The sequence below is a fragment of the Colossoma macropomum genome, unplaced genomic scaffold (genome assembly GCF_904425465.1).
Source record: "Colossoma macropomum unplaced genomic scaffold, Colossoma_macropomum, whole genome shotgun sequence".
NCBI lineage: Eukaryota > Metazoa > Chordata > Actinopteri > Characiformes > Serrasalmidae > Colossoma > Colossoma macropomum.
In genome coordinates this window covers 6,987,459-7,009,017 of record NW_023494807.1, presented here as the reverse complement: position 1 = coordinate 7,009,017, position 21,559 = coordinate 6,987,459, and the positions used below count along the sequence as shown (strand labels likewise).

The 21,559-nt window shown below is 38.7% G+C and overlaps 1 protein-coding gene across 3 annotated transcripts in view; it reads left to right on the top strand.

Annotated features, from left to right (window-relative positions):
* arhgef2 (rho/rac guanine nucleotide exchange factor (GEF) 2) overlaps window positions 1-21,559 on the top strand; it is a 92,896-nt gene that overhangs the window by 11,251 nt on the left and 60,086 nt on the right. The window contains exons 1-5 of one of the 3 annotated variants that reach the window (XM_036556192.1): window positions 1,019-1,195; window positions 1,637-1,811; window positions 3,158-3,269; window positions 5,123-5,162; window positions 5,286-5,439. In XM_036556192.1, the coding sequence (XP_036412085.1) occupies window positions 1,044-1,195; window positions 1,637-1,811; window positions 3,158-3,269; window positions 5,123-5,162; window positions 5,286-5,439 (633 nt within the window). In that variant the 5' untranslated portion in view covers window positions 1,019-1,043. Of the gene's footprint in view, window positions 1-1,018; window positions 1,196-1,636; window positions 1,812-3,157; window positions 3,270-5,122; window positions 5,163-5,285; window positions 5,440-21,559 lie in introns of those variants that run through there. The other 2 variants (XM_036556191.1, XM_036556190.1) reach the window with 2 other exon arrangements.

Here is a 21,559-nt window from a genome sequence, read left to right as displayed (position 1 = left end):
TACAACTAAAAAATTCGATTCATTTTTTACTTGATCATTTCTGATTGGCTGCCCTGTGTTGTGCCTCACTGAAAAAGCAATTGAAACACTCCTTATAACTTCAGCATGAATTGGTGGGGCTGAGCTTCTGTAGGCTGATTGGGTTCAAACACCAAAAACAATTCATTCAAAACGGCCTGTTTTTTGCAGTTTCTATATATTTCTCTATATGGTCAGTGTGGACTGGGGAGTGAATTTATATTCTGAAACTTTAACAATGTTGTTTACATACTACTTCAAATAGTACATAATTCAAAAACAGAGAGAGGAATCAAGATGTAGGCCCTTTAAATAGACTGAAAGAATGAAAGGTTTTGCGAGTATTGAATCATTACCATGAAAAAGTCTTGGACATTTGATATCATATATATAACAATAATTTAGAGTGCCTGTACTTTTTAAAAAAAATCTAAGTATTTGGTGCCAATCCAAGGATATTCCAGTCAGGGAGCGCTTCTTTTGAAATGATCCCAAATTTTGTGTCAGTGAACATTTACCCCTCTAATTTACTGCAAACTTATATCCTGCCTTTTTCCCTGGAAGGAGGTACTGAAAGAGGGCAGGGCAGAAACGAGAGAGAGCTCTGTGTCCCCATTGTCCGCCTCCTCTCTCGCTGCTTTGTTCCAGCTCACATTGAACTCTATTGTCAGCCTGAACAGAGGTCAAGCTTTGTGCTGCCTCACACAGACCAAGATAGAGCAGCAGTGTTGCTTTAGGGCACAATGGAGAACATCCTTTTACGGGTCGTGATTGCTGTATTTGCTCTTATAGCAGCCGCTGCACTGGGGGTTTTGTTTGTGTTTGCCTACTTTGTGGTATCTGCAGTGGTCTGTGTGGCACTGGCGGTGCTGGCAGTTGTAATTTGTGTAGTGGTTTTATTTAGGGGCAAAGTGTGGGATCAGGGCCATTATTGTATCTATGTAAGTACTGTTTAGAAGAGTTTCTTAGGAGTGGAGGAGCAAGTTGATAGCTGATGGAGGAGAGATTGAACAGTCGATGCAGTCATGACTGTGGTGTGTTTGTTTTTTTGGTTGCTTGGGGTTTTCTGTCTGAAGAGCAAATACAGTCAAAGTCTTTTGTCTTTTCACTTGACAAAATTGAAAGTTAGGGTCGGCAGTATGGCAATCGTTATTTTCATAAATTACATCATGATTTTGTGAGTATATCATGAGTATCATCAATACTTCTGCATATAAGAACTGCATGCGTCATAAAAAAGACAGATTTAGACCAATTCAAGAGCCTGTAAACAGCAACACCTAGTGTGTAGTAACTGCATAAACTGCATAGTAAGAAGTAGCTGGTAGGGTATCGGCCCATTAAGCATTTATCTTATCTTAATAATTTTTTTCCCTATTTCTTTCCTCCTGTTCCTTCTTAATATACTTTCACATACATTGAATTTTAAAAAAATCTGCATATAGTCTGTGTAGCCATTTTTGATGGTGCATTTTATCTGTTTCAATTTGTTCCAATTCTCAGAAAAACTAAATATCATGATACTTATAATGTATTGGGAGAATCTTATGTTTTAGACATATCACCCTCCTTTACTAAAACTCAAAAAGTGTGAAACTCATCTTTCCTCCTCTTTCAGTGTGAGTCTTGAGGCTCTGGACCCTCAGGAGATGGAGAAGGTTCAGTATGGGGGTCTCGGGAGGCGGGACCCAAGGCGGGCTCCCATTACCCACTATAGTGAGGATTTGGAGTCTCTGCTGTCACTCACTGAGGAGGAAACAGGTTCTGACTCCCAGATCTTCTCTTTCAAGGAGGTGAGACATAGTCGGTGTGTCAAAAAGTAATTTTCAAATTTTCTGCATGATTCATTCATTGAGATGTAAACAGTCATTCAGAGTGGTTTGATTTGAAATGGTTCCTTTTTCTTAAGAGACTGTATTGCGTTGCAACAACCTCTGAGCCATGAGCCATTTTGTGTAATAACTTTTTGTAAGGGAGCTTTTAGAGGCATTAAACTCTTCAGACGTCTGGTTCCCACACCACCACTGATTCTCTAGAACGGAGCATTTCACGCCAAACCTCTCTGAATGACTGTTTACATCTTAATAATTTAATTACTGAGAAAATTGGAAAAATTGGTGGTATTCCCCTTTAAGGCTGCACAAAATGCAATTATATTGTGATTGCAATGTGTTCTTCATGAATAATGTGATATGGTTAAATATGAGCCCGCATTGTTTTGACCAAATAATTTACATTTTTAGTTTACATGAATACCTTTATTCATCATAACACAAACAGAAGCTTATCTGGTTAGGATGCTTCCAGCACAAGATAACAAAAAAAAAATAAAATTGCATTTGCATTATCAGTACTACACATGGTCAGTGTTGTGAAGATGATTACCAAATAATACATTGTGCAACCCCAATTAATGTTAGAGATTAGAGGAAGCTGCTGTGATAATCACACATATTGTGTGACCACTATTGAAGAACTCTTTAGACTGAACGGTCTGACCACCATGCTGTTGCAATGGTGTCAAGCAATTTATATCAGTTTATTTTATTTCAATTTGCATGTTGCACCAGTGAAAGTAGTATCAGCCTGTTACACTGACATAGTGACTATTATCGTATAGTAACTTTTCAACAAATTCAAATTGTATTAAATAATCTTTATAATTTACATATAGCAGTCTTAAAAGCACGGTAACAAAAACAGCCAGTTTAATTCAAAGGGAGAGGTTTGAAAATGGTCATGTAAAATAATGTTTTTGGCACATAAAACCACACAAACATTATATGTGTATAAGAGATTTTTTCGATTTAAGATTTAGGGACCATCCCTTTAGTATTAAATGCTTGGCCTTGTGCAATGCTGAACTGAACTGAACTGAACTAAACTGAATTGAATTGAATGTCTGTAGTGGAAATGGACTCGACAGGTCAAAGTGTGACCCCCAGACAACCCTTTCAACACACAAACTCTTCCCATCAAAGCAAAAGCCACAAGATTAATCATACCAGTGTGTTAAAGGTGTGCGTGTATGTATATACACATGTTTGTTGTCTGAGTGTGCTGGAGTGTGTAAGTGGGTGGTACCGTACGTGTGTATACTGCGTGCACTCATGCTTGCATGCTGCTGTGTGTATTGTAGGAGCAGTCCACTCTGCCGCAGGGCTACAGTGTATCTGTGCCGTCTCTTTGCACCATATCCAGCAAATGCCAACCAGCCCATGCCAACCACCGCCTGCACTCTCACGCCCAAGGTAAACCAGCCACGGTGCTAAAGTCAACAGTGCACGCTCTGAGAGCGGACCAATAACATCTCACTGTGACTCTCTAAGAGATACTGCTAAAGCTTGATCTACTGTTCTATCTTTTTCTCTCATACCCTCATACTCTAAATAATGAAAAGTTCCTTATGCCTGCTTAAAAAAAATTGAAGGAAACAGTTTGCGTAGATCTTTTTTGCATTGATTTAACTTAACTAGAGTTATAAATAAAAATAGCTCATCCTAACAAATCCCATCAAAATGTGTGGGAGGAGCTTGAAGGCAGTATATTTTGTTTTGTGCTCAGTTAACTCTTAGAAATTGCCTTTAAAAGTGAGGGCAGCGTGAAGAGCTTTGTCTCTTCATTCAGAAGCTGAAAGTTGAGCGCTTGCACGTTTAACTCAGATGTTTATAGTCCAGTTTGAGCCCTGTTTGAGCATTCCAGTTGTTGGAACACAGCCAGTTTGTCAGCTTGGTTGCTGCCATGCCAGCTCCACAGACAAACATGATTGGTCAGTGAGTTAATGTCGTCTGCAAAAGTTTACAAAAATCAAAAAAATAATGTTGCATTTTCACCTTACAGTTAATCCTTCAGTGAACCTTTCTACTTAAAGCCTAACTAAGTTTTACTAGGTTAGCCTGTTAACTAGTTACTGTATCCTGAGCTGGTTGTGAAACAAAGCTGTGTTTTTAAGTAGGATATGTAGTTTACTATGATTTCAGGCCTTTTACTTCATATACACAATTTTATTTAACTTCATATACATGAAGTTGACTGTAAACATGCATACATTAGATAAGATCCTGCATTTTCTATCCACTTCCAAGCTGACCTGTGATAAGGTATCTAATGTCTCAAGGACCACAAATATTTGTTTTGCAGTCTGCTGAAGAAAATGCTTCACGATTGAAATGTGTCAGGTGGTTGCACATGAATAAAATACATTACATCAACACAACACAATTGCTTTACTTAAATTTGCTTGTTTTGGCAAGAACTGTGTTGATAATTTGCAACTAGTTGCCACATTGTAATTGAAAATTCAAAGAACATTTTTTTCAGTTCAGGGAAAACAGAGCCTAAATAAAAATGTAAAGATGTTTTGTGACTCAATTCAGATTTGAGAATCATGATGCCTCTACGAATTTATATTTTCCCCACCTATACTGTATATAAACGATTAAATACTGTATTGTCCTTTTAGTAACAAAAGATAATGTGAAGTATATTTTTAAAAACTTCTTTATTTATATATTGTTTTGCCTTTTTGGCCCTCAGCCCACAACAAACATTGCAGTTTGGCCCCCCAACACAAAAAGTTTGGGCACCCCCGGTGTAGAATGAGGCTAACACACAAAGGAAAGCTTCCCATCTCCTTCTTTGATGCATTCTCCAGAAGATATGTGTGTCTGTACCGAGGAAGCTTGTGTTTTCATTAGGCAGTAGATTTGAGCAGTGTCTTGGGACGGTGTGTTCGAGTATCTTGATTTGCGCATATGTGTGTTTTATGTGTGTGTGTATGTGCAGTTATGCGGAAGCGGTCTTCCTGTATTTGTTCTGCTGAGTCTGTCATTAGCGCCCTGAAGCTATGCACTGTGGTCATTTCTCACATCCCTCTCTTTCTCCTTTCTCTTCTCTAACGGAGATTCTAAGGGCTCTTTTGGTTCTGTTGTGTTATGTTTTAATTGTAAAATGTACAAAAACCTGCTTGGACCTGGAACAGGATCAATTAAAGCTTCACGGATTTAGAGTGGACACTTCAAAAAGCGGTTGTAAGTTGTTCACTGCGTTTTAAGGACTTAATCGCAGGACTGATTTGGAGTGTTTTGCGTTTTTTTTACCCCAGCAGAATCCTTCAGCTCTCTATTTGGAGGATCCACACAGAGGTAAGAATCAGCTTTTATTCTCAGCACAGTAAGATTAGAGACATTAAATTCAGACCATGTTAAGTCAGCGCTCTCTAATAGGCCGACTGTGAATATGTGTGTGTGTGTGGTGTTGCGCTTCAGTGTGGATGCAGAGCTGGGTGGAGAGCTGTGGGGGAGTGTGGAGAGGACGGAGGGTAAGGGGGTTCAGAGGGTGGAGAGTGGGGAGAAGTCCGGCAGCCTGCGCTCCCTGGTACGCAGTCTCAGCTTCTTGGGCAAGATGGCCGGCAACCGCAAGGTAAGACACAGTTATTTTTGAGAAATAGTCAGTATGTCACAGTTATTTTTGAGACGTTAGACTGGACTGACCCGCATTTGATACTCTGTTATAGTGTTATGTGAATATATACAGTGGTGCTAGAAAGTTTGTAAACGTTTTTTTCAGATTCTCTAAATTTCTGCATAAATGGGACCTAAAATGTGGTCAATAACACTAGAAAAAGAGCACTCAATAAAAGAATTAAGACAAAGCATTGCATAAATTTTCAATAATTTATTGAAAAAAGTGATCCAATATTAAATGTGTTTCTTGGCAAGTGTGTAAACCTCTGCTTTCAGTATCTCGTGTGACCCCCTTGAGCAGCAATGACCTCCACCAAACATTTCCTGGAACTGTTGATCAGCTACATTGATTTGGAAAACAAATTTCGACCCATTGCTCCTTACAGAACTGCTTCACCTCAGCGATGTTGATTGGCTTCCTTGCAAAAAAACTCTACGAATCAGATCCTACTCAACATTACTACTTCATTAAGATCTTGGCTTTGGCTCAGCCATTCAAAAACATCGGCTTCAGCCATTCTTTGATAGAATGACTGGTGCTTTTAGAGTCACTGTCCTGATGATGCCTTGACATTCTCCAGTGGAATTTCCTGATACAGTCCAGAATAGTACCAACAAATGATGGCAAACTCTCCTGGTCTAATGGCAGCAAAAACAGCCCCAAGCTGATGATTCTAGAAGTCCACATACTTTTTTCCAACAAAGACATATATGGTGGGTCGCTTAGTTCAGTAAATGAATAAAAAAATATGTAATTGTTTGTGTTATTTGTTTCACTGGATTCTATTTGTCTGTTGCTGTGACTTAGATGAAGATCTAATCACATTTCAAGAAAGATTTATGTAGAAAGTTAGGAATTCTGAAGGGTTCAGAAACTGTCTAGCACCTTATGTATATATGAAGATTTTCGTTCCAAAATTTGTAACGGTTCTCGATATAAAGAGTTTTTGAAAAGAAAAACATGTTATTCACAATATAGTGCGGATACTTCTTGAATGTGTAAAGCTCTCCCAACCACATATATCATGAAAGAAAATGCTTGAAAATGGTCTATACTGCGTTTTTTAATAAAACTTCTCAGGATAAATACCGATACTTTACTAATAAAACTGCAAGACTGGTAAAATGACTGTTAAAATCTTGTTGGACACAATGTCTGGTAAAATATACACTCAACTTTCGCATAAATTTTAAGTAAACAAAATCCTTTGACCTGCTCTTCTGCATGTGGGGATGAGGCGCTGTCTGAAAGCTGACTCTGAGGCCTGAGGATATCCTAAAATGTACACTGCACTGCCGCAGTTTAATCGCTCCACAGTTCAGTCACTGATGCTTTTCAAGTTCACTAATTCAGCTTCAGTAGGGCGTTGTTGGACATATTTAGCTTCTGTTTAGTTTATTTTCACTTCTTCTTATCATTTCCCACCAGAGCTTTTATGACAATTTATACGCCAGACTGTCCAAATGTTTGTAGACATCTCTTGCTGTGAGGATTTGATTGCATTCAGCCACGAGTGCGTTAGTGAGGTGAGATACTGATGTTGGATGATCAGTTCTGGATCACTCCAACACATCCCAAAGGTATCAGAGCACCATCACTCCAGGAGTTCCACTGCTCCACAGCCCAGTGTTGGAGGAGCTATATACCCCTCTAGCTGGCGCTTGGCATTGGGCGTGGTGACCTTAGGCTCCTGTGTGGCTGCTTTAGGGCCATTCTATTGGTCAAGCTGTATGTGTGTGATCGAACAGCTGTGTCAGCAGTGGGCGAAGCTGAAGGTAGCTCACTTTACTAATTAGAAGTCTGACTTTTGATCATATATTGTATATATGCTTCTTACAGCAATTACAGTTTATTGTTGTATATGGTGTGTAGCGCTCCACTGTAGACTGAAAGATAGATGTAGATCCATGTAGAGACATAAATTGTATAGTAAGATCTTATGTTGGCATTGATTTTAGTAGAATCATCATTACAGTTACATCATTAACTGCTTGAGCACCTTTAACTGCTTTATATGCTGTTATAAACTGTTTTGCAGTGCTGTAACTTGAATTGAATTAGAGAGTGAGAGAGCGGGAACTTCCCCTTCCCCAGTGTTCAGAGTGCAGAGGAAGCTGCATAAACAATAAAGTGAAGAAAAGTCAAACCACAATGTTACAAGGAGCACTTATTAATTACTAATGAGCGTTTGAATGCTTTGAAAGACTTGCGGGGGCATCAAAGCTGCCTTTGGTTGCTGTGCGATGTGGTTTTACGTTTCATGATTGGGGAATTCTGCCCTGGCACAGCTTCAAAAGCAGTAAAATTTCTTGATTTGTTGTTGATGGAACAAGCTGGTCTCTGAAGGTGTTCAGAGATTGGAAAGTATCATCAGCCCACTGTTATTACTGTGGAACAAAACAGCAGTGTGCTTTCTTTTAGCCTGTTAGTTTGTGCAGGTTGATGTGTTGATTTGGTTTGACCAGAAGAGGGCAACCATGTCTATTTTTTATAGTTATAGTCAGTATAATAGTGCACATGTCATGTGTAGTCTTGGAATCATATAGAAACATTGTGTATATTTACTAATATTAATACTATTATAGAGTCTTATACCAATTCATGCTGTGTGTTCTAAAGGTTGTAGATAATATCCAGTGTTTATTCTGAAATCATAGGGAGTTTGTTCCCTTTTGCTACAGTAACAGCCTCTGCTCCTCTGGAAAGGCTTTACACTAGATGTTGGAACATTGCTGTGAGGATTTGATTGCATTCAGCCACAAGAGTTTTGTATCACAAATCACCTCAAAGATATTAGATGGAGCTCTATCACTCCATCACACAATGCATTTCCATTGCTCCACAAACCAGTGCTGGGGTGCTTTATACCCCTCTTGGCAGTTGCGTGGTGACCGGCATTGGGCAATACAGCATTCGCATCTCTGTATGTCAGTTAATTACTTGACTTGATTGCATCACTAAGCTTAATTACTTGTTGAAAAAACAAATTACTAAAATATACCTTCTATACGGATAAGCAGTGACTCACTGCATGACGAATGGTAACAATGCATATTTTAAAATTTTCCTATATATTACATTTTTTGCAAATTTATCTTTTTTAAAGGTTTCATAGTTTATCTTGTATTCCAGTAAAGTGTTCAAGTGGTTCATATTTGGATCGTTGTTGTTCAGAGAAGTACATTTATGTTTTATTCTTTTTTAAAAACTCTGATTTGTTGGTTAATAGTCAAGGTTATCTGTAGATTACTGTAGTATTAACTAGAGCCAATGTAAAAATGTAATGTCTACCTGACCTTTTATCATGCCTTTCAATATTATCACAAATTGTATTTTCTAAAATGCTGCATGTAAAAGACGAACATACATGTAGAGTTCTGAAAGTTGCTGTTTAACAAACATCTTTAAATCCTTCGCAGTTTTTTCTCAGGAAAGCTTTCGTAACTTTTGCCCCTGGTTTTTAACAGTCTTACTGTTAATGATGTCATTTGGTGAAACTTCAAAGTTTCCACGATAACAATGTTTTGTGTGTTGGATGGATATCACAATATACCTTCTTACTGAATGTCAGTACATGTTTGTTACTACCATATATGGCTTAATAACAAGTCACTGTGTTCAGTTATTACGCTGTTATTTAATCAGGTGTTTTATTCTCTCTGGAGACCATTACCATTCGTTTTGGTCTGTTAGCGGTTAGCCTTTTCAAGTGCACCGGTGACGTCACAAGCAGAGCAAGAACAAGGCTGTAATAGCGAGATTACTGGGCTCGATCTATTTCTAGCGGCTGACAGCATCCATCCTGTGTGTTCTTGCTTGTGTGTGTGTGTGGACCGGGTTTGATTTGACAGCGCTGCTTACAGTCTCCTCCTACCAGGAAGTGAGCACGTGGAGTCTGCTCCGAGCGCCGGCCCGCCACATATTTCACCGTCTGTGGACAGTCTGTGTGTTCTGTTACATCTGCTAGGACCATTGGTGTGTTTATAGCTTTCTGAGTAATAGTGTTCCAAAGGCCCAAAGGTCTTTGACCATATTTGCTGAAGAGGGTGATGATAAAATTTTCATACTTTTTCGTCAAGTAACAGTTTCCACAAGGCTAAACCTCTTCGTAAGCATTTATCAAGACAGTTTTAGTCGTCTACAACATTAGAGATACGATCAAATGCAAAAGGTCAGTTAAAATGAGTACAGATCCTTTACAGAGAACACACTTGAGACACACTTGACTGACAGAGAACACATGTTTTAATGCATAATCACTATTTATTTGCTGAATGTAACAGATTTGGAGGGGGAACTAAAGTGTGGCTTGTGCAGAAGTTATGGCACGTTTTATATTGTATATTTTTTTTTCAGCACGTTAAACTCCAGTAAATCAAAACTAAAACATTTCATCCATGTAGAGTGAATCAAGTCAATTCAAAGCAACATTTTTTCTGTGTGTAGAGGATGTGCTAACCTATTTTCACTTAGAAAATCAGCAAAACATAGAATTTGACCAGCGATATTCAAAGTTTTGCATAAGACTGTAGGCCTCCATCTGCTAATGGTCAACAAAGTTATCGCGGTATCAGCCCCCAGTTACGGTAAAACTCATTTACCACCAGTTGAAAAAAATCTTGTTCAATTATTGATAATCAGCAGTTTCCACTATTTAAACAAGTTTGTGACATTAATTATGTTGAGGCCTTTGTACAAAAATTGTTTTTGAGTCTTATCTCTTCCAAAGAAGCTTGTGTTTAGACAACACGGAAGTGGATTTTATCTGCTAATCAGAGGTTTGTGGCGTCCAGCTCGAGTGCATTATCATTAAAGAGAAAATCTGAAACTCCAAATACTAAGAAATCCATGTACATATTTTAGTTATTTTACTTTTCACTTAAATTGTTATGCTAATAGTGTAATTTGAAAAGAATGCAAAATAGCATCATTTTCACTGGTGCTCTGAGTCATTTGGACCTGCCTGTTTACACATATACAGAGAAACAGACGTGTAGATAGAGGGATGTAGTGTATATTGCCCTGGAGGAAGTTTGACTACAGTAACAAAAAACACCAGACATATAAAAAATAGACACATAATTGACTAGGGCGCCACAATATGGACCCATTTTTAGTGCTGCAATTATGTTTCTACCAATTTCAAATGTCATGCATTATATAAAAACACTCAAGTCAATAAAGTGACATGATTGAAGATTGTACCAACAGTATTGTCAAACATAGACTGTATGTCCAAACATTTGGAGACACATGCTCATCTGTTTCACCAAGAATGAAGTGCATTAGTGAGTTTGTCCTCCTTTACTGCAGTAACAGCCTGTGCTCATCTGGAAAGGCTTTCTCCTAGATGTTGGAACATTGCTGTGAGGATTTGATTGCATTCAACCACAGGAGCATTAGTGAGATCAGGGACTGATGTTGAATCACAGATCAACCTAAAGGTATTGGGTGGAGCTCCATCACTGCAGAGAATGCAGTTCCACTGCTCCACAGTCCAGTGCTGGCAGGCTTTAAGCCCCTCTAACCAACACTGCATTGGGTATGGTGACCTTAGGCTCACATGCAGCCCATTATATTAGTAATGCTTTTCTATGGAGGTTATACAAGCTGTGTGTGTGCAGTTGAACACTTGGTCAGCAGTGGATGCACCTTTAAGTGTCTGAGTTCAGTACTAAACAAAGGTATATAGACACCAGGCCGTCTGCTTCAGTGCTTTAGAAACATGCATTCATTTCAAAAACAGAAAAAGTTTCAGAATCACTGTTGCCAGGGTTCTATTTTTGTTTTGAAACTTCTGCGCATCTCTCGGGAAAAAGGAACTCCAGTTCAATTCAGTGCATTCAGCTTCAACATTGTTTATCTCTCGGCATTATAGGGATGGACCGTTGTGCAACTTTTAGTATTGAAAATATTGAGCAAACAGGCTGGTTTATTACTATACAGAGGGAAATGAACGAGTGCTCCTTGATAAAGCCCAGTATATTTGATCAACTATATACTTTAGTGCACATAGATTGTTTTTCATAGTCATAGTTGGGTCATTCTGTGGAGCCATCGCGGTGACAAATGGTGTCCCACAACATTTAAAAATGAAACTGAGCTCAAAATAAGAGTAAACCATGCATTGTCCCTGGCTGTGTATTGTTTATTCTATTCCTAAACTAACCAACAAAAAATATAAATAACTATAATAATTCTTTCTTTTTAAGCTTTACTTTAGTGGTTATTTGAAATGTTGTGTATGAATGAACAGCATGTCTTACACAGTATGGCTAAAAGTTTGTACACACCTGCTCATCCAAGGTTTGTTTCGAAATCAAGAGTATTAAAAAGGAGTCTGTCCCCCTCCGCTTTAGTAACTGTCTCTGCTCTTCGGGTAAGGCTGTACAATAAATGTCGGAACATTGACGTGATGATTTGATTGCATTCAGCAGCGGGAGCTCTAGTGAAATCAGGTACTGATGTTGGATGATCAGTTCTGGATCACAAACACCACTCCAAACTCATCCCAAAGGTATTGGTTGGTGCTCCATCACTCTAGAGGACACAGCTCCACTGCTCCACAACTCAATGCTGGGGGCCTTCATACCCCTCTACCCTACGCTTGACACTGGACATGGTGACTCATGTGTGGCTGCTCCAGATCATCCTGTTCTATTGTCAGTGCTTTTCTATGGAGATTATAAAAGCTGTGTGTGCATTTGAACTCGCATGTCAGCACTGAGTGCATCTTAATGCAGCAGAATTCACTAATAAGTAGGGGTGTCCACAAACTTTTGGACATATAGTTTAGGAGTGACTTCACAGATGCTGAAGTGATATTTTCATAAAACAACAAATTTGAGGCTTGTTTTTATAATTAAAATTATTTGGCGATAAATCTTTCCCAAGATTGTTTTTGTCAGTGGTGTTACAGAAACTGGCAGGATTATTTCAAGCATTTGACTCTTCGGGGCTCCAGCTCCTGTAGCCTGAACACCCTCCTCTTCTTGCCTCCTCTCTTCTCTCTCCTCGTCTATCCCTCCCTGAGCTCTCTCTTCAATCCCTAATCCATTTTTCCTTTTCTGCCTATGACGGAAAACAAACAGTAATTATATGAATCAATATAGACTAGTTAATTTTCAATTGCGGGTGTATGTCTGTCTGCCCTGCGATGGACTGGCGACCTGTCCAGGGTGTATCCTGCCTTCTGCCCAATGACAGCTGGGATAGGCTCCAGCACCCCACTGCGACCCAGAAGGATAAGTGGTTTAGATGATGTGCGTGTGTCTGTGTGTGTAGTTATTTTTCAGTGACAGTTATAACTGTTTTACAGCAGTTGCTAAATTAAGTTCTCAGCAGTTTGCCTGTCTCCAGTGCTTCACTCAACTACGTGACAACAGCCTAACTGCACCTGTGTATGAGGCTCAGTCTAACTCAGCGGGTTTGTTGTTGAACACCAGCGTGTTGCAGCACCAACAGAAAAGTGTACACCATTAGCAGTAGTCATGTTACTTAGGTAAGTTACTGAAAGGCTGTTACTGAAAGGAAAGAGAGTTGGCTATGCTAACCCAGCTTGGACCTAAAAGAGCGAGAAGAGAGATGCGTCATCTCCCCCCACACCTAACTAAATCCCTGCCTCATCTGTTTTTCTGTTCCTTGGAAAATACCTAAGTAAGCTCACTTTATTAGAGCTTCATAAGAGCATCTGCTAAATGACAAGATGATATAGCCTATTAGTGAATTGAGTGCCACTTTGTCAGGGCAGCAATGATTTAAGCATGGCATTTTGGCACAGCTTTCCATTGTGTCACTAAAATCGCCCAGTGATTTTACCCCAGTATATATACCCCAGTAAGGATAAATATATAAGAAGCGAAGAAGTAATAATAACTGTAATAGCATAAGTCATCAATCATAGTGCATTATAGTGAAGTGAAATAAGTAACAATTCTAGGAACCTCAAAATGATCTTTCATAATTTCAAAAAGTGGGGAAGACATGTCCACCACCACGCAACATCCACCCCCCACCCCTACCAAATTACTGCCAGTGGTGGGATAGTCATGAAACATTAAGTGATTTTAAAATTAATATAAGATAGACAGATAGAACTTTATTGATCCCAAAAGAAAATTGCAGTGCTATAGTAGCAAGAAACATAAATGTACATAAACATACATATATTAGGTGAAAATAAATAAACACACACGCACACACTTTCTAAACCACTTGTCCTTCTGGGTCGCAGGGGGAGCTGGAGCCTATCCCAGCGGTGGTTGGGTGGAAAGCAGGAAACACCCTGGACAGGTCGCCAGTCCATCACAGGGCAAAATATACATAATTTAGAATAAAATATGAGAAAATAGAAATGGAAGTATATCTGTTAGCATATTTAAATGAGCATATTGTTGTTGTCGGGAGGAAACCTTGTACCTGTAACTTTACAGGAGAAGGAAAAGAATCTACTTTACTTTTAATGTAAGTCAAAGGATTCCTTGAGTGTTCATAGTTCTATATAGAACCATTTTCTCTGCTAATGAACCCTTGAAGAACCATCTTTTTAAGAGTGTACAATGAGTTTGAAAACTAAAGCGGCAGTGGACTATATTTTACAAAAGCTCAGACTTTAATCATTTAGTCTGCCGTGTTACGCCGACTAGTGTTACCACTTTACTGTAACAGACTGTTTTATACTTTATAATAAATCCAGGCTTGAGAGTTGATCACTGACAAAGTGGCAACATAAAATCAGGCAGTTTTCAGTACCAGTGGATGCACATCTGGAGAGCATGTGCAGAAGGGAGATTTATGAATATGTGAATGTGTGTATGGATCTGTGTTTATAAACAGTCTTAAGATATAAGTCCGTACTGTATTTATAGTGAGTAGCCTACTCCTGCATATGTGGCATCTGCGCACTGTTCAGTGGCTGCAATCTGGCAGCCCCTATAATTTTTTCGATTGTATGCGAAAGTATCACGTCTGTGTCTAAACAAGTGTGCCAGCTCCAGATTGTGTGAGCAGAGTTTGCGTGCTGAAGTTAAGCACTTTCGGCTGGAGCGGGGTGAAAATTGCCCCCCTCCTGCATTTTTCCCCTCTTCTCTGCTCTCTCACAGCTGGGCAATTTCTTCCTCGGGTGGCAGGATTGCATCAGCGGGGCGGACAAGTCCCATCCCCCTTCCTCTCACTTTCTCACTCTCTCTCTATCTCCTCCTCTTGCTCGGTTCAGCCCCTGCGCTGAATCCTCCACTCTGGGCTTATCTGAACGCAGACTGGAACACGGAACAAACCCCAGTGACCGGCAACGGATATTAAATGCAATAAAGACCAACGCAGGACGTGTACAGAAACCCCATATCATATTATCTGAGCAAATTTACTGAGCATTATCAGATAGTACTGCTCCATTTTCCATTGTATAGTAATAAACTGGCCGATTTACCTGCCTCACTTTAATATTATAGTTCTCTTCATAAAAGTTGTATAACTTGTCCATCTCATTAAACCAATAGATAAACAGAAATGCTGACGCTGAATGCAGTCATTTAAATTAACTGGATCTACTTTTATGAAGTGATGCTCTGAAGTTTCCACACAAAAATGATGACGATGGTTCTGAAATGTTTTCTTTTTTTGTGCAAGAAATGTTTCTAAAGTTCACTAAACTTTTTATTTCAAATGACATTAAATTACATACTCTTTAGTGCCTTTATTAGAAAACATAACTCTGACATATGTGCCGTTACTGAGTAACGAGAAAATAAAACAAAATATGCTACCATATGGTGTGCGAGCACTGCTGCCAGTCACTCTGTAAAGCATGAAGAGGGAGTTTTTCTGACCACATCAAACGTCTTTACATGTTACCGTCAAACACACAGTTTCAAAAAAAGGGTCCCAGCTCGATGTTTCGGTCTCAAATGCAAAAATAACATTATACTGGTGAAGATATGATGACAATAGAAGCTGATAGAATATATAAATGCAATATATAAATAGATATAATTTACTCACTTCCCTAGAAGACATGTCCCTCGCTTCTCTTTGAATTCTCTTTCAACGCACTCACATTTATCAGATTCAGTCGCTCATATTACAAATCTTCCTCTGCATGTTGTGTGCAATTACACATTTCCACCAGAGAGGTCCCCAGATCGCTAAATCTGACTTAGTGTAGCTTTAAATTGCAGTGAGTCCATATATCTTGTCTTCACTCCTGCATTTTTATTTCCCTTTTCTTTTTAAAAAGTAATATACATACATAATATGTACATATGTACATAATTGGACCTTGAAGACCATTGGTATGCCTTTGAGAGTGCATTTACATTAGAGAGTGTTTTTTGAACATTAGGAGACCAAAATGTACCTGTACAGTCCCCTTGTTTATGATGGTGTATTTACATTTGATTCACATACTATATTGATAAATCAGAGTCTACATGTGTCTTTTTTGCAATGAAAGTAATGACAGAAAATACAAAGAATGTTTTTTGTTTTTGCAAATAACGTTTAAACAAATCCAAATCACAAAATATTTCCTCTTCTCTTTTTTTAATGTGATACTGACTGAAAGTTTACAGTCTGCAGTTCTGTATGGAAATAAGCTGATGTTATTTGTTCCTTCAGAGTCATATTTGGACTGAACTTATGAACAGGCCTGGGGCAGAGGCCTAAAATCTATTGTCTAGACTCTGCACACACACACACACACACACACAAACACACACACGTGTATATATATATATATATGTATATATATGTGTGTGTGTGTGTGTGCTTGCATTTATTATTTTTTCCTGAAATCACTACAGCCTGTAAACAGCAACAGTATAAATTGCAATGTCACAAGTAGCTGATTGCTGAACGTCAGCCCATCAGGTGTCAGCTTCTTTTGCTATTTTTATCATTTATCTTTTTTAACTTCTGTTTCTTTTTAAATTGTTTATTTTTGCAAATATGGCATTATGTTGTCCAGTGTATTCTAACTTGTTTTGAAACTTGAAGAAAACCAAATATTTTGACATATATGTTGTGTTCAGTGAATATCATACTATATTTTTGCCATATCACCCTCTTTCGCTCTTTACCCCTGTCTCTCTGTGTGAGCCCCAACCTTTGTTCAGAATTTCTCTCTGTTTCTGACTGTGATCCATCCTCTCATACTGCATTGTGTGACATAATGATCGCTCAACTGGCTCTCAGTGGCCTCTGTGTGTTCAGGCCGACACCTGCACATTATCTCACTTCATCAACCGCCCACAAAACTAACACACTTCAAAACTATGCTTGACTAGCATGAGCATGAGCTTTCACTCATTTATGCAGAGCACACATCAGCAGCAATTCACACCTTAGTCTGTCCACAGGACAGCAACCCTCTCTCAGGGTCTAGCATTAGGCTATTTATATACCCGCTTTTGTGACCAAACATTGTTCAAACATCACAGTGAGGAAATGATATATAAATATATTTATATTTATAATGATATATTTTGAATGAAAAATCAAGAACACAGGGGGTTTAACATTCTCTTACTGCATTCAGCTAGCATAAGAGGTGGTCCATACCTGATTGATCAGTCGATGTAGTTATTTATCTTTGTATTTTAGGTGCATGTAATTTACCACTATCAGCTGACCTGCAGAATGAAACTTGTGCAGCTTACACTGTAAAAACTCTGCATAACTCTAAATAAATGTAGCCCAAATATAGTCAATTGGCAGAGAAATGTCTGGTGTCTGAAGTTTTTTAGCTTTGCACTGGCTAATATAACAGAAATCTGTGGATCCCCATTTGCATTTTTGGGCACTGTTGAGTACATTTGCTATATTTCTCTTCATAAAATAAAATTCCAAAGTGATTTTCGGGGCTGTAATTTCCCACAATGCACAAATAGTGTTTAGTGAACACAGAAGATCACTTATTCTGCTGAATGTATATCAACATGCATTGCTACTTAGCAACAGAAGAAGGAATGTTATGTTAATAGTTGCTACTGTGTCACTGATAATTAAATTTTTTTAATAAAACTCCTACTCCTAAAATACTACAAACTGGCAGAGAACACTCTCTGTACAACGCAGTTAACTGTGTACAGTTAAAAACAAATACCCTTGAAATATTTTGAGCTTGAAATATTTACCAAACCTACAGGGTCCAAGTGTTCATGTCAAGTTTGGTTGGGCGAAAGGGCAAATTTTATTTTAAAATAAATGAATACTGAAATGAATTCAAATAACCACACCTGTCCGTACTAGTCATCTAATACAACAGCTTTTCTGTTTTGCGCCGTAGTATTGCACCATTTGGGAAGTTTTGAACAATTATGGAACAAAAGGTCGGTCAGACGAAAACTTACTATATTATGGTGTTACTGTATAACCTTGAATGGCTAATTGAGTTCAAGACTAAACAGCAATCAGCAAGTATTTGTAGACACCTGCTCATGTAGTGTTTCTTTGGAAGTCAAGGGTTTCAGTTGTCCCTCTTGTTGCAGTAACAGCCTGTGCTCTTTTGGGAAGTCTTCACACTAGATGTTGGAGCATTGCTGTAAGGATTTGATTGCATTCAGCCACATGAGCATTAGTGAGGTCAGGTACTGATGTTGGATGATCAGTTCTAGATCATAAACCATCATCAAGGTATTGGATGGAGCTCCATCACTCCAATGCAGTTCCACAGCCCGGTGCTGGGGTTCTTTATACCCCTCTGTCTGACCCTTGGCATTGGGCATGGTGACCTTAGGCTCACTTGAGGCTTCTCCAATGCCATTCTATTGGTCAGTGCTTTTCTATTGAGATTATACAAGCTGTGTTTGTGCAATTGATCAACTGTGTCAGCAGTGGGCAAAGCTAAAGGTAGCTCAATACACTAATTAGAAAAGCTGTCTGGATACTTTTGAATATACAGTGTATATATGCTTTTTATAGAAACTACGGTATAGTGTTGTATATGGTGTATAGCACTCCACTGTAGACTGAAAGATAGATATAGATCCATGTAGAGACATAAATTGTGTAATAAGATATCATGTTGACATTCATTTCAGTAGAATCCTTTTACATCATTAACTGATTGAGCTTTGTTAACTGTTTTTGAACGCATTCAGCCTCAGAAGTGAGGTCAGGTACTGATGTTGGATAATGAGTTGTAGATTCCAACACTACCCAAAGGTATTGAATAGAGCTCTATCACTCCAGAGAATGCAGTTCCACTGCACCACGGCCCAATGCTGGCTTTATACCCCTCTATCAGACGCTTGGCATTCGGCATGGTGACCTTAGGCTCATGTGTGGAAGCTCCAGAATGCCCTATTCTATTGTCAGTGCTTTTCTAAGGAGATTAAACAAGCTGTTGGGCATATTTTTTAACCTGTGTCTCAGTCAAGCATTTCAGTCTTATGAAAGTCGCCCTAAAAAGCCAGAAAGGCCAAGCACTTTGTGTGATGGTAATGATTGCTGGCAGGTCAGTGATGTGACCATGACTCTGGACTTTGAGAGGGAGAGCAAAGCCGAAAATAGGATCAGAACAGAAACGCTGTGAAGATTGTGGCTTCTCTCTCTTTTCTTCTCTCTCTTTTTCTGTCTCACATCAACACCTTTCTCATCCTACCTCCGCTGGTGACTGTGTGGGCGTGTGAGAAAGACAACTTCAACCCCTGACACAAAAGAAGAGGAAGTCTGGAAAGTGACTCATTACAGTGAGAGAAAGAGCTCCGAAGAAAATCTGTTTATTCTGTAGCTGTGGGTCGATGTGGGGTTTCCAGCCGACAGACTGGAGTGGGCTGTGATGTGGAAGATCGCGACTTTAGCCAGCACAATTCCACCCCCAAACACACATCATCACAATCACCTTCACATTGTTCTCAGCTTAGCTTAATGAAGGAAGTGCATAAAGTAAAACAGAAAGATTCAGGTTACTTTCATTTTGCTATACCTTTCAAACTTGTGTAATTACATAGTGAGTATATAGTAAATTACATTTACATTCAGTATAGTTGACAGGTTCAAGCCTGCACTTCCAACTTTTTCTATTTGTTTGAATGTCAAAAATGACAAAAACCTGGCAAAAACATAGAGAACAGTGTTTCTTTAAAACAAGACTGTAAGACTTTTCATCAAATATAAATCACAGCCTGGTATGAATTGAAAGTTTAAAATCTACACTTTCAACAGAAAAAGTTAGAAGTAATAACTATTAAACTACCCCATGGTTTGTTATCTCTAATGAAAACTGTTGCTTCTAAGGGTTAAACAAAGAGAGAGCAGAATCTATGATGCGAATTACATGGAGATGGAGAAGTGATATATTAATAAACACTGAATGCAGTTTGAATCATAACTTTACTGGCACCTATAGTTTAAGTTGCTCTGAAGGCCTCTTTTAAGGGATTTTTTTATGGAGAAAAAGTCCATTTACACAGTTTTCTCCTTCCCCTAAGTGTAGTCGATCAGACAAGACATGTCTGATGTTTGAAGTTTGCTTGTTTAGATATGCACTGGAGCTACGAGGCTAACATAGCTAACAAGGAATGGAAGCTTATGGCACCAGTTAGTATTGTGCGAACTGCAGGCCTAAACTATCAGACTTTTGGCTCAAGCAGTGTTGAGCTGTTAAGTAATCTCTAAGAGACTTTTTGACCCTGTATTACATAATATTGTCTGTAAAGATGGACTAAAGTAGTAGCCTAGAGACAGAGTCAGGCTTTAAGGTAGTTGTTACTTCTGTTATTTTAGCTTCCTTGTGCAAACTTCAGACAGACATGCCTCCAGACATGCATGATGATCACCTGCATTTGGGGTAAGAGGGAAATTTGTGTATATTTGTTTTTGCATCCAATATGATTTTTCCTTTAAACAGGCCTTAAAAGCAGGTACAGGGTGCCTCAGGGAATCTAGACCTTCTATCTTGGAAGTGAGACCCCTACAGATGTCTTAAAAAAATTGACAAAGAAAATGAACACATACCATCACTGTTTTACAGAAATTCTGCAATAAGGCACAGATTTTTTTTCCAGTGCTAACACAGTGTTACCCTACTTCACTGTTTGTGCACAGTGTTGAAACTTTGACTGTGCTAGTCTTTAGCATAGATTACTTCTTACCTAGGTGGGAAGATATGTAGCTATTGCTACATTGAGGTGGTCTTCAGCCATTGTTTACCCAAGATGTCTGCCCCTAGTGTGGTAAAAGATAGGCCTGTGGTCAGTTAGCCTTTACCTGCTGTGGTATGCTTATACTGTCAGTTGGTATAATAACTAGGTAGTTACACTTGCATGCAAAAGTTTGGGCACCTGGTCAAATGACATGTTGATTTTCTAAGTGAAAACAAATGAACACATCCTCTACAGTGAACACACTCCTGTACAAGTAAAAGCACAATTGCTGTTTATTTGCTGAATTTGAAAAAAATATATAATGTGGCCCGTGCAAAAGTTATGGCACATTAATTATGTTCAGTTTTTGTTTTTTCCATGTTATGTAAGTTGAACTCAGCAAATAAATAGAAATTGTGCACTAAAATATTTAATTTTAGAGGATGGTTTAACTTATTTTGACTAAGAAGCATGTAAATTGGCCATGGGTATACAATCTTAGGCATCTTTTGCATAAGAATGTCAATGCAAGGCCAGCAATTGTCTGCTGGGTTTAACGTTTTAACATTTCCACTCTGGTTGTGGAAGCTATGATGAAGTGGGCTAGTTGGTGGTTGTCATCCTCCTATCTCTGTAATGATGCCTCTGAGACATTATCCTTCCTAGCTGGTCCACTCTGTAAATCTCTCCTCTCTCACTACTTAGGGACAGTGATGTGACACATTAATTGTCACGAATTGATTTTACGACTATTGTGTTTATCTTGTTTGTCTTGACATGTTACTAAACCATTTCTGTAAATGAAGGAAAAGCAGATGAAGAGGTGCTGCCTGTGGAAAACTGCCTGAGTAGCAGAAAGAAAAAAATAATAAATTAAAGAAAAAAGAAAGAAAAAGAGAAAGAAAGAAGGACAGACTGATCATCTGCCTTCACCCAGCTGAACGTTACACGTCAGTGCACACGTTCGCACTGCCGCTTCTGCAAATTCCCAA